Below are 14,706 nucleotides of genomic sequence, written 5' to 3' on the forward strand. Positions count from 1 at the left end.
TATGCTCCAGGGAGAATAGTTCTATAAAACTTTGCTCATTGTCCAGGCCACAGTTTATACCCCTAAGCACACTCAGTACTCTTATGAGTGAATACCATTAGTAGAAGAGGCTCTGATAAAAATCAAAATGTGTAGTAGATCAGTGTAACTATTGGCCAGACCACCCTTTGTCCTCAGCGGTATAGTTTCCTTGTAACAAGGACATCATTTTATCATTTTAAAGTCTCAATTAGTTTAATATATTTGGGGCCTAAGTATGGAGCTGCAGGGCAGAGCTAGGGACTAAAGCATAAGGAAACAGGTTCATAAATATGGCAGCATTAAAGCAGCTAAATCTAGAACAAGGATAGAAGAAGAAAGAAACTTGACACTTCTTGAGAGTATAGAAGAACTTGAGGAAGGCTAATATAATTAAAGTGAAATAATAAGAAACAAGTATAACCTAAAAGTTTATAGAGTAATAGTAATCAGAGTAGTCTGATGTGTGTTGATGAATGTTTTTAAAAGTAAAAATAGTAGTATTACTCCTGTAGAGCCTTAGGTTTGAGAAATCTATTTTAGATAGTTTTATCATTATAATTTCAGTCAGCCTGATTTTACTGTTAAGGGTATGTCCCTATATTCCCATTATTTTTTTAAAGTCAGTTTAAACTCATTGTCTTAGGAAAACTAGCCTGAGACCTTTAGAGTGAGCCACAGAGCTGATATGGCAAGTCCCAGTAAGTCATATAACTATACGAATGAACTCGTGCAACCAATTTTCCTATTGGGCTAGGCAATAACAACAACAACAACAAATACATTCCCATATACCTATTTGAGGAAGGGAATCACAGAACAATCATGGCTCACTTTTTTTTTCTATTGCTTTTTCACTTACCTCAAAGGGTTTTACATTGAGTCGTCCCATCTTATTCAATGAGGTACGTCTTTCTCTCTTTAACTGTCCTACAGTAGATGTGTCTGAGGAATAACTTCTACTTATTGATGCTCTTCTCAGTTCTGCTATGTTATGTCCAGTGTTTTTTAAACATTCCACCTTAAGTTTCTCAAGAGGTTGAGTTTTTACAGAAATTACTGCTAAATGTTCTGAGATAATGTTTGGATCTATTTTGAGTGGTTTATTCCCAACATGTGGAACTATTTTAATTGTAGAGTCCTCTACAATTGGATCTTTATTTGACTCTTCTTTATCTAAGTCAGGGATCACTTTAGCATGCTCTTGTGCCTTTTGAACAATTCTGTTAACGTCTAGATCTCTGAAGAGACCAGCATTTGAATTCTTTGGACTAACTGTATCTAAGGGAAAATTTGAAACTTCATTAATAATTAAACTGGCCACTTTTTTAGGGAAAACTCCATTTGTACTTTTTATATCATAATAAAGATCTTTATGGGTTCCAGGTTGTTGTAGTACATTACTATAAATAGAATCAATAACCTGAGAAATCATTTCTATACTTTCTGGATTTAAAAAGTGTTCTTCAGAATCAGCAGCAGCAAGATTAATATTACTCTTAGAAATTTCAGCTGTCACAGATTTTGTCAGTTGAGATGCAATTTTATTTAACTCAGGCTTTGATAAGTTTTTTGCATGTTTACTTGAGGCACTTGGCAACCTTACTATTTTAGCCAAGAACAAAGCCAATCCTTCCTCTAAAAACGTGGCATCTAACACACAACTTTTTTTGGATGAAGACTTTTCCTGGGACTTAAATTCATCAATCATTTTGATCACTTTTTCCGTAATTTTGATAGCTTCCAGAGCTAATTCTGAACGTGATAATTTTTCTTCTACTTGAGGTTGAAATTTAGAATTGGAAATTTCTTTCACCAATAAAAAACCTATTATATCAGAGAGGATATTACTCTTACCCATTAAATCTTTAAATATAGAAATGTGTGAGCCAGAGTGCTTTAAAATACTGGTATAAACAGAATTAACTACTTTTTCAATGGTTTCATTGTCAGCTAAAGGTACAGTAGGCAATTCCTTCGCTGGTGATACTTTAATCTTACTTTTGGAGATAAATTCTTGTATTGAATTTAATATTTTTGAGATCATTTTTTGAATTTCAGTTTCTAGGGATTTGGGTCTTTCATTATCTACTTTTGGAAACATAGATAAAAGCATCAATAAAAATTTTACAGCAATTTCTTCTATTATGCTATAAGGCAGTATATGAGCATGTGATGGTTGAGGCTGGGGAACATCAGCAGTTTGGATAATATCTTTAAGAATATTTTCAACAACATTGTCAACTTCTGCACACTGATATGGAGTTAGCTCTCCAGAAAAGTAGTTCTGCAACTGATTGCCAGTCACTTCTTGTAGAATTAAGTCAACCATGGTTTCTGAAAGAATTCTACATCCACTGGCTGCACAATTTTGTATAATCTCTTGTGATCCAAACTGTGACAAGAGATTATTATAGAGCGAGTGAACCACTAATTGAATAATTTCATCATCATTGGGATGTAAGGATTCCACATACTGTATAATCATATTTTCATTTTTGGAGATCTCTGTTGTAACTGTAGTTAATAACTTCATTTGAAGGAAATCTAGTTCTGTGAACCAGTTGCCCTCAGGTGTTTCTGCTTCGGTGTTGGATACTGTTGGGAAAATTTTAGATGAAAGAGCATAAATCACATTCTCTAAGAATTCATGAGGCAGCATGATGGTATATGGCAATGATGTTTGACATTCTTTGCTGGCTGTTTGAGCCACCTTTTGGACCTTTTTAACAACATCCTTAGTTTCCAGAGGCAAACATGATGAAGGTGGAAACTCATCACACGATATCAAATTTAGCTTATGTTGAAAAATTTCACTTATCATTGCACTAGTTAGTCGTCTTGCTAAATTTCCCCCATTACTCTTTATATTCTTACAAATGGAGTCTTGAGATTTATATTCCTTCAAAATATTGCACACAGAGGAGTGAACGACTTTGTTGACCAATGTTTTATCAATTGATATTTTATCTAGGAAAAGTATCTTACTTGAAGAGGGTTTTTCAGTCATTTTATGCATATTATCCACAGTTATTTTCTTGACGTTGGATGGTGCTTTATCTATATTTGATTCTTTATGACTGGGAGGTTCTTTAGGAACTGATGACACTTTATCTACTGGTAGAAAAAACTGATTTTCCTTATCTGGCCTAAATACCTTAATTTGAGCATCTGAAAACTCCTTCAACAGTGAATCAATAAGTCTCATAGCGGTGTCATAGAGTTCAGCTTGATTTTCATCATCACTTACATTTTGACATCTATCATATGTTTGTGTTTCTGGTGAGGAAGAAAAGACCAATTTGTTAACCATTTCGGTGATAACATCTTCTAAAAATTTAGCAGGAAAAATTGCAGGTTCACTTTTTGGTGGGTACTGAGGACTGTCTGATTTACTAGGTTCCTTTTTAATATCCTTAACTTTTATATTCTCTTTTTCTCTTTTTTCCCCTCTCTCTTTCTCTTTCTCCCTCTCTTTTTCTATTTCTCCTGCTTTCTCTTTTTCTTTTTTCTCTTTGTCAGGGAGATTTTTGTTAATTGACAGGTATAAATCCTTTGTTGAAATGGACTGTGCAAAATCCTTGCCAACCTCTTGAACTAGAGGCAATGATATATAACTTGGGAGACTTTGTCGTTTTGAATCATCTGCTGATTTTTGAGAATGATCTATTCCTAAGATATTATCATAAATATTTTCAATGACATTTTGAATACATTTATAATCTGAGCACTGTCCTTCCTTTATATCTATTTGAGCTGGAGAGTCTTTCCTCTCCTCATCATTTGGCTTTTGGGCAACTGTTTTCTCTGTTGTTGTCTTTGTATTTCTTGCTTTGGTTGTCAAAGAAGCTAACTGAAAGGGCTTGTCTTTTTTTAATGAATTTTCTCTTGTTTTGTCCATCTCCTTCTCAATGTCTATTCCAAACTCTGGTCCAAGTATTTCCTTTTCACATTTTGTACCATCAGTAGTTACTAGAAATTGTGTGTGTACCTCCTTACCTTGCCCCTCCTTATTTGAAGGTGATATGCTTTTCTTCTCAATTTCATTATTTTTAAGTGTTCCCTTCAAATACGGCTCCTGTTTATCTTTACTTTTCACACTAGTAGTTGGAGAAGTAACTTCTGATACATTATATTTTTGAATTGGAATTCCCATTTTATTTTCATTCTTTTTATTTGCCACATCTGCAGCTGACTCTGATAACAGGTTAACCATATTGCTTTTCATAAATCTAGTTACAGAGGTAACTATTGGATCTTGGATGTCACCTTTTTTCATTGATGTCTCCTTAGTTTTGAAACTTTTCTTTTTACTCATTGCACCTCTATCTATTTCCAAAGTGTCCAACACATTTTTCTGGTCTGAGGTTAGAGATGTGTGTTTATATGATTGTTCTGGTAAAGTAAGTTGGTTCCCTTTTAAGCATCTGTTTATCTGTGTAGAGGTTTTCTGTGGAAGGTGTTTAACCCTTTGGGTGATGTTATCTGGATTTAGAAATGAATAGAAGGTGGAAGACCAGTCTCCTGAAAAAAGTGGTTGAATCTTGAAAGCAGAGATGGCCTTCTGGGCTGAAGCAGCAATCATATCTGTAACAATGTTATTTTTATCATCCTTCTGAATAGCATTAGATCCATACTTTCCTATGAACTGATCATACACAAAATTGGATATCTTATCAACTGTCTCTTTATCAATTGGTGGAAAAGAAAAAATTTCTTCAGCATTTGGTAGAACTTTAATTTCACTTTTCCTAAATTCTCCTATCAGAGAGTTTGCAAATTTTATAGCCAAGCTCACAATGTCTGGCTCTGGTGTTTCTTTTTTCTTAGAATCTTCAGTAGTACTTGGAAGAGAGTAAAACCTGTGAACAAGGTCAACAATTGCATCTTCCAAAAATGTAGCTGAATATAGAGAAAGCTGTCTCTTTTCTTTACCAGGTTTAGTATGTACAGAGACATGGTCATAATTAGATAAGTTATTGGAAGATGATTCTTCACCATGTAAAAATGGCCTCAGATGATGATCCATGATTTCCTTCATAATGAAGCCAGCTATTTTACTAGGAAATGAGCCTCCTTTTTTGTCTGCATCTTTCTGGACTTCAGCTTGAAATTCAGACTTCTTCAAAATATTATTACATATAGAGTAAACCAAATTCTCAATCACTTCTAATTGCATACTCTCTGCATTCTCCTCTGCCGTACCAAGAAGGATCTCATGTTCAGAAATTTCTTTGATAATTTCATCAGTTAATTTTGATGCTGCATCCACAAACTCATAATCTGGTGAAACCTCTTCCTCTTGTAGTTCACTTTCAGTGTCAGTTGAAAGGAAGATACGCACTAGAAGCTTGTAAACCATGTCTTCTAAAAGAGAACATGACAGCACAGTAATACATAATGGCAAGGCATGGCTATCTCTCATGATGACATTGAGCACATTTCTGATGATTTTATCAGCTTGAGGGGAAGAGTAGGAAGAAGATACTAATTCTCCTGAAACTAATGACTGCACCTGATAATCATAAATTTCTTCCAAAAGCAAATTATATATTTTTCTCCCAAAACAAGCTGAGTCACTTTGTATAGCCCTATATATTTGAATCAGAGATTTATATTCATTTAATATTTTTTCATAAATTAGGTTGACTGTTTTTTTAACCATTTCTTTATATCCTTCTGAAAAACACATATCATCATCAAAGTTATCTGAAACTAAAATCTCCGATGTGGTGAACTCCAGAACAATTGATTTTACTGATGTTGTAACAATGCCAGTAATTTTGTCTTTTACTGTATCTGGGTTTTCAGCAGCCAAGACATTATGTGAAAGTGCATAAAGAAGTTTACATAAAAGTTCAGAAATTACTTCCTCCCAAAAGACAACTGAATTCACAATGAAAGACAACTCCTTTTGTTTAGGATCTACTACTTTCTGTTTGTAAGTTTGATCAACTGCGGCTGAAAGGAGAGTTTTATCTCCAGATAAAAATAACTGAAGATGATGGTTAAAGATTTCTTTTATTATAAAACTTGCTATTTTTGAAACAGGTATATTACTTATATCTTTTTTATCTTTTGTAAGAGACTGGAATATATTTGAATAGGAAAGATCAGCATAAATGGAATTAACCATGGATTGGATATCTTTTTCTGAAATCATACTATGTTTTTCATTCCCATATTTAATAATACATATTGAATGTTTTGAAATTATTGACATGATGTCATTTATTAGTTTTATTACTGTATTACTTAAGTCTGATTGAGAAGTATTTGGGTGTTCTGTACTGGAGGCCAATGGACTCATCTGAGATATAAGCTGAGACACAATTTTTTCCAAATGAGTATGTGATAACATAGTAGTATATATTGTTGAAGCCTGTCTTTGGAATCTTGATTTAGTAATGTCACATTGAACTTTCTTTATCAAAATATCAGTACTAAGTTTGGATTGTGATCCAAATGGAAATTTTTCTATAAGATTTGGATGAATTTGGAAATCAAAGGTTTCGGCTAGGATGGTTTTAGTTATCCTTGCAGCCAGTGTCTTTGTGTCATTTAGAAAATCTTTATCAGGCATCATATCCATTTCATATGCTTGCACAACTTTGCTGTACACCATGTCAATAATGTTTTTGACTACACCTCTCTCCACTGGAGGCAAACATAAATTTTCCTCAGCATTCTCTAAAATGCTAACTTGGGCTTTTGAGAATTCCTCTGTTATGAACTGTATGAGTTTTTCAGCTTTATCAAACAGTTCATCTTCTGAATCTGTTACTGATTTTGTTTGTACAATGTCTAACACCCTGTGGAATATCTTGCTTAAAACCCCAGAAATCACACCTTCCAAAAAAGTTGAGGAATAAACATTGGCATAAAACCACTGCCTTTTCTCATCACCAAAATATGTATATGATGAAGAAGGTAATGACTTTCTGTCCACAAATAGCTGAAGATGTTGTTGACAGATATGTTTAATGATAAAACCTGCTATTCTGTCAATAAAAACATCATTACTGCTTGTGATATTTTGCTCAACTGATTCTTGAGACTCAGAGTTTGAAATATTTTTGAATACTGAGTCCACAAGGTGCTGAACATTGTCTTCTGAATAAACAAACTTGGTTTCTTCATCTTTTGAAAATCGAATTTCATGTTGGGAAATTTTCTTCCTAATATCACTGATTATATTTGAAGCAATTTCATTGAAATTAACTTTTGATCTATCTTTTGGAGTTTCTCTGTTTGCAACAATGCTAGATGCAGAAGGGAAAATTCTAGATAATAGTATTCTGATCATGTCTTCTAAAAATGTGTATGGCAGCAAGGTGTTATATGGAGATAAACTCTGACTTGGCTTGGTAGACCTACTGATGTTACTAAGAACATCTTGAGTGATATTCTCAGTTGTTGAAATAAAATATGAAGAAGATGACAAATCCCCAGAAAACAGTGGATGAAGAAGGTAATTTGAAATAGCTGCTACAACTAAGTTGGTAATTTTTTCCACAAAAATATCGCTGTCTTCAGACTCTTTATCAACCTCAGGGTCCAATACATGCTGTTTTAAAACATTTCTATAAACTGAGGTGACGAGTTCATCCACAATATCTGTATCTTCAGAGGGGTAAGACTGTTCTTTTTCATTATATAGAATGTGAACTTTAGCTTTGTCAAAATGGTTATTTACTGAACTTACTATTTTTTGAGTCATGTTTTCCAGCTCAATTTCAGTGTTATGCTTTGGACTGAAAATTTTTGATAAAACTCTGGCAACAATTTCCCTTACAAATGTCTTCGGGTAAATACCTGAGGGTGATGGTGTCTGGGGTCTGTGTGACTCTATGACTTCACTGAGAACCTGTTTAACCATATTTGATATTGTATCCAATGGAGTCTTTGGACGAGGTAAACCTTCTCCACACAAAAATCGTTGAAGATGATTTTCAATAATCTCTTGGATAATAAAACTGGCTATTTGGTCAACCATAATTGGGCTTCTGCTGACTATACTTTTCTGTATTGAAAGAAGAGAGTCAGATGTTTGCATAATATTTCTATAAACAGAATCCACCATCTTCTGGAGGTTTTTTCCTGTACATAGATATTGATTATCATATATAGTGAACCAAATTTTATGTTTTGAAATGGCTGATATAACCTTATTTATTATACAGGTAGATGTTTCATTAAAATCTGAACTCATGAAATATTTTTTTCCCAAAGAGGACGCCTTACTGGGTGGAGGAATGAGTTGAGATAAAAGTCTTCTGATGATATCTTCTAAAAATGAATGTGATAACATGGTGCTATAGCCTGCTGAAGACCTAGCTTGGGAAGTAAATTCTCTCAGGTTGTTTTGAAGTTTCTGTAATATAATTTCAGCGTTGAGAGGGTAGTATGAATTATGTAAGGGCTTTCCCCTGAAGCAAGATGGGAGCTGGTAGTCCAAAATCTCTAATAATATGCTATTCGTTATTTGTTCTGCTATTGAAGTACTGTCACATGCCAGATTACTACCACAGGTCATTTTCAACTTATATTGCTGTAAAACATAATAATAAACTGAGTCAACAATCCTACTAAAAGTTTCTTTATAGATTGGTGGAAAACACAGCCTTTCTTCAGAATTCCGTAAAACAGTGACCCTTGCCTTATTAAACTCATTCACTACATTGTTGACAAATAATGCATTCATCTCATTGAGGTGGGCGTCAGTGATATTTTCACTTTTGCCCCACAGTGAAATAGAGAGGTTAAAAAACAGTTCTGAAATTATGTCCTCTAAAAATGTGGCTGAATAAACACCCGTATTCATATCTCCTGGACATAGCTTATTATGGATGGCTATTGTATCCATATCCTTTGTTCCCTGTCTTTTAAGAGGTGACACATTAGCAAAATTTACTGAACACTTCTTGCCAAATGGTGCTTGTATTTTGGAGTTAACTACACTGAGATTATTCAGGGGTCCTGTCAAAGCATTGCCATCATAACTCGTGAGTCCTAAAGAACCTTTACCTTGTCCTAATTCTGTTAACTCTGGCCTTTTTGTTTTTATGAAACTAGACTGTATTTCTCTCGTTCCATACTTCAAATGCTTGTTTGCAAAAGGTGGACTTTGGGGGAGTTGTATACTGTGACATAATTTATCCATCAATGATTTAACCAAGCTGTGGGAAAGAACAGTAAGAATAGAGTCTGATGACAGTAAATCTTGATCCATTTCTGCCAGATTTTCCAAAACGTCTGACATATAATCCCCTTGAAATTGTTCACAGTCCATCGTTCTCTTACAATAATCAAATTCTTCATCTTGTACACTTTGAAGTATTTTTAAAAGTTGACATTCTTCTGCTGATATCTCTTCAGAAAGAGGGCTATTATCAAGAAAGACAGAGTTTGTGCATTTTTCTAAAAGTGTTCTAATAAGTTTCTCACACACAACATTGAGAAGGAAAACTGATTTGGGGGTAAGCCCTAAGTTATTTCCAAGTATGTTATTACATTGCCAATCATTTGATGATGAGAAAAATATTCTTGCTTTTTTATCAGCATCCATAGCCTCATCTGGCTGTTCATCTGGTAAAAATAAATCCAAAACAATACTGAAAACTTTGTTGACTACTTCTTTGGATTCATGAGTTTTTAGGCTACCAGCCAGACTATCTAACTTATGGGCCAGATAACTTAATTTATTTTTTTGAATGATATGATCAGTTTTGTGAGTAGATAATTCCCAGTCTCTGGAAGCTTTCTGTCTTTGCATGGTATTTTTTTTGTTGCAAATGGGCACACCGTTGCTTCTAAGCATGGAAAATGGTCTATTTCTTCCACTGTTTTCCAGGTGATGATTTAACCCTATTTCTTTGGACAGTACATGAATCACACCTAGTAAGAGATCCTGAAAGAGACCATCAAAGTCAGCAGCAGCTACTCCTGGGCAGCAAATGTACTTTCTTTTTAACGAAAACATTTGCTGTGCAATGTCAGTCTCTATGATGTTACTATTTAAAAGAATTTCAGCAATGATTTCAGAAATACTTAAAGCAAGTTCTCCAACAGAAATTGACCTACTCTCAAACACTTGAGAATCAATTGAAATAATTGTGTTAAATGCTGCATGGGAATCTTTCTCCTTTTCTCTGCTATCTGTGGTGCAATCAGAAATGCTTGAAATTAAATGGCAAATGACGGACTCAGTGAGATGTTCACAAAATTGACAAAGCGAAGAATCATTGTATATGCTTCTTAGAGGCTGTTTTGATTCATAGTTTTTTCTTGACGGTGGGGAAACAATAGACACCTCCTCACTGGAAACTTAAAAAAGAAAACATTACCATTTTAGCATGCATTAAGGGACATATGGAAAATTCTATATATTGGTAGTTATTTACATATGAATTTCACCTTTGGAATACCTCACTAAAGAAAAAGAAAAATCTAGTCAAGAAAGATATTGGGTTTTCTTCAGATACTTATGTTCCCACCTGTGGAATCTTAGTTTTAGCCATAAAGTTGAGAAAATAACCCTGAAGAATTCAAATCTCTAAGTCTAGTGCTGATACCTGTCTTGCTTAGATGGGTTAAGGTGCTTGAAGAAGCTGGAAATCCTGGGGCAGAGAAATGATTTCCAAGTGTGGTGTTACATCTTAACATGTCTGCAGTGATCTCTAGAGACTTCATATAATTATTTTAAAAATATTTTTAGTCAAACATATAATGTTATGTATTACTTTTAGGAAGCTAAAGAGTTGTGTTGCAATAACAACTTGACTGAAATAAAAGTGTGCTCACTTCAGAAAGGTTAGAGATGGACTGTAACATCAGCAGTACTTTAACCCCTAGATTAGTTTGTCACAAAGATGATGGGCCAACCCAGCCAGGCACAGGACTGTATTCTGCTATTCAACAGAGTACTGCAAATCATATACCTACTTGGTATGGCCGATTTCTTGGAGTGGTAGCCAGAGCTACATACTCTTTTTCACAAAACTTCCTCAGAATGTAATAACCTATTATACCTCTGCATGTGGAATCAGGCAAGACTCAGTGGAGAGGGGAGGCTTTAAGCTGAACTTTGACAGCTAGACAGGTTGTGGCCATGTTGAGATGAAGGGAGGGAGGAAAGAGTGTTTCATGTGGAAGGAACATGAGTGAAATCGCTGGAAGGCCCCGGACATGTCTGGGAATAGAGAAGAGATATGATAGAAAGAGCCAAATACCAGTGGGAGGGAATCATGGATCTTCTCTTCTTTGCTTTGTTTTTCTTATTCTCTAAGTTCAATTAGGCTATGCTTAAAGAAATTCTACTTATAAGCTTGCAATTGCAGACACACAACTGTCCACCTTGAAATTATACCAGTTTTAAGTATAGGAAATGGCCTCATTGTGCAGGTACGTAGGACTGATAGTTTGTGTTCTGCAGTTTGAATGATGGGCAAGTGATGTATCTGGACTGGTAACGTAGCAACTAATTATTCGCAACTAGAATTACTGATCCAGTTCAAGGCTATAATAGATTATTAGATTGAATTTTATGAGCTTTCCAATAATAGGTTTTCACATATGAAAGTAGCTATCACATATGGTTCAACCTCTAGCATATACAGATAAGCATTTTTAAAAAGGGAATGAAAAATATTGTTAAATATATGTTTAGAGTATTATACTTAAAAGGAATTTAATAACACTGGAATACAAGCAAAATAAGATGTTTAACACTACTGTTCTTATACACTGTAACTAATAATAGCAACGACTTCAACTGTACACATTAAAGTTGAATCACAACCTTCAGTTACCTGTACATTTGGTATGATTATAAAGAAGTCATGCATGAGAACTTTAAAAGATCTTTGGAACTCGTACCTCATGTTCAACCAAAATCCCCTGCTTTAATAAAGTCACATTTTCTCTCATCTGCAGATATGGAAAATTGAGAGACAGACCTTTTCGGATTCAAACCATATGAATGTTTACTTTTTTTTTTTTTTAGTATCCTGATATATTAAGAAGTAATTAAATACCCTCCTTCTAAGGCTGTTTTCAGAAAAACAGTAAATGAAGCTTCTTGGACTGGATATCTTTTAAATATATCTATTTTTTTCTAAATTATGCCCACTTTTAAATATATCTATTTTTTTCTAAATTATGCCCACCCTTGCTTACCTCTAGTTTCAAAGTTCTTGAAATATGTGACCACAGATGTGGTGACATGTCTTGCTACCAAATGAATTTCATTTGGACCCAGTTCATGATCAGCAAAAGCAATGACTTCAACTTCCTTCAGAGTCTTTATCTTCAGGTAACTCTTATTTTCCCGTTTTTGCATTAAAGAAAAATCTCCCCTGCTGGCTTCAGGTTTTTTATTTTCTTCTTCAGGTATACAACTGCTTCTTTTATCGCACATTCTATGCAAGCTTTTCTCCTCATTCTTTTGACCATATATTACAGACAAAGGGTTTTGCTTTGATATGAAAAATGGTTTCATTGTTTCTGTGCTCTCATTAATGTGTGGTTGACTTGGAAAGCCGTAGCTTGACAGCACAGTACTGACAATATTTTCTGCGGCTAAACAAATTTTGAGTGGAGAGACAGTTGTCTGAATTTGGTTTGGCTCAACAACTGGTTTGGAGATCTCATAATGAAACACTCTTGGATTTTCACCTTTTCTCATTTCCATGAATGACATGACTTGCTGTAATGCTGTTTCTGTGGATTCATTTGCTTTCTTTAACGGTTTTTGTAAGACACTCCCTTCAGGGAGGGAGCTATTTCCTTTCATAGCTTGAGCAAAATAGCCCAAGTCAGATTCCTTTGGGCTAAAGTCTTGTACTTTGTTTCTAGAGCATGATGGTATGTTTTCTGAATCAGGCCTTTCCATTGGCTCTGAGCTTCTAATTGTGTCTTCTACAGAGGCTCTGGAATATAAGGGTAAATTTGATGAAGACTTATACTTTTTTTTCTTATCTTCCTCTGAATAAAACCCTAAACCTGGTACACTACTTTGTGGAGGATGATTCCCGAATCTTACTTCCTTTAACTTTGACATGGGCATTTTCGTATTAGTTGCTAATTCAACCTGATTAACAATGTAGGTATTTTCTACTCCTTGGAACAAACTTTCCTTTGGAAGGTTTTTGATCAGAGACTCATTGAAATAAGTACACTGGTCCATCAGTGTACCAATGATCTCACTTGCTGCAATATTTTCTTTCAATATGCTAATTGAAGATGGTTCTGCTTGGCTAATTTCTTTGACCAGATTGCTCTTAATTATACCAAGCATGTCGCTGACAATATTAATGGCATATGTAAGTAACTCTGAATGGAATGAATGAACCTGTAGAAGGGTATTCTGTACATTTTCCTTGGAAATGACAGTACTTGACTTGGATTCATCAGAAAACTTTTTTAGTGGTTGTAATTTTGGCAACATCTTTTTGCTTAATAGTCTCTGTTGGACAGGAAAAAGGTTTTCTATAGGCATTTTCACTACTTCAGAAAACTCATATTTAGAGATATATTTAAACTGTAAGTCTACAAATGACTCTAACAGGTTTAAAACCCTTTCTACAATTTCTCGAACAATTTGGTTGCTAGAGCCCAAAGGACTTTGGTCTTCGGTTTTAGTGTTATATATTGGTTCATTGCTGAGGCTGTCCTTGGTTAGAAAACCATATTTACTTTTAGTAGTAATGTGTTCTTTCCTGCTTGCTGGAGTTTCTTTACCACGTGGAGTGGGCATTTGGGATAAAAGGCACAGCTGTAATTTTTCAAATAGCATTTCAACAATTTCCCTTCCAAACATATTAATTTGTGCTTTGGTGTCTTCAGCTCTCGTAGAAGCTCCCTTAAAACTACTATGAAACCTGTTTTCACAATCCTCAAGATGTGGCAAATTTAAAAGTGAAAAAGAATATTCTAATTCTTTTGCTTTTATTGAAATTTCAGTTAAACCATTTTCAGCTATCATCAAGAGCTTACATTTTTCATTTTCCATGTCATTTGATTCTGCTTGCCATTTGTCAAACATTTTTTTAAATATACCTTCTTTAGGAAAAATCTGTTCTAACTGTGAAGAAACATTTTCCAAGTAAAAACGTGCTTGTGGTTTGGCAAGAGACTCTGCACCTTTATTCCCCTGTGAAAGTTTGGGATCATCCAGATGATAGAATATGATAGGATTAGCCAAATTTTGGTTATTTGTAGCATATAATCCTTGCAAAACCGTACTAACTACTTTATTTGCTGCCATGATTTGATCAGATGGTAAAGCTTTATCACTTACCATTGCTCTAATTTGCATCACCTTTTCAAATTCTTTAACAGTTGTTTTCAAGATATTACTTATTATATCCTTGGCATACATTTTTAGTTCTGAAGTAGGCAACTTCACTTCCAGTAAGTTTTTGGCATCTCCCGTTGGTAGGATGTGTGGCAGCCCAATGGCAGTCTTGGACCAGATGTCTTTTGGAGTCTTCTCTCCAGGACCTAATTTAGTCTTGCTTTTGGCCTTAGTATAACTAGGTCCTAGGTGTGGTTTTGCTCTAAATTTAGGCAAAGGAGTAACTTTTGATCTTGCTTTTAAACTTGTTTTAAAACCTGGCTTAGGGTTGCCCTTAGGGCTCAGTTTAGAACTGTATAGACTTAGAGGTTGCAACTCAACAGAACAACCTT

At 34.6% G+C, this 14,706-nt stretch overlaps 1 protein-coding gene across 1 annotated transcript in view; it reads right to left on the reverse strand.

Annotated features, from left to right (window-relative positions):
* Positions 1-14,706, reverse strand: part of FSIP2 (fibrous sheath interacting protein 2) — a 128,131-nt gene that overhangs the window by 22,060 nt on the left and 91,365 nt on the right. The window contains exons 17-18 of the mRNA XM_060106711.1: positions 12,196-14,666; positions 881-10,344 (exon numbers count right to left, since the gene is read on the reverse strand). Coding sequence (XP_059962694.1) covers positions 881-10,344; positions 12,196-14,666 — 11,935 coding nt within the window. The remainder of the gene's footprint in view (positions 1-880; positions 10,345-12,195; positions 14,667-14,706) is intronic.

This window comes from Mesoplodon densirostris, chromosome 8 (assembly GCF_025265405.1).
Source record: "Mesoplodon densirostris isolate mMesDen1 chromosome 8, mMesDen1 primary haplotype, whole genome shotgun sequence".
NCBI classification, from domain to species: Eukaryota; Metazoa; Chordata; class Mammalia; order Artiodactyla; family Ziphiidae; genus Mesoplodon; species Mesoplodon densirostris.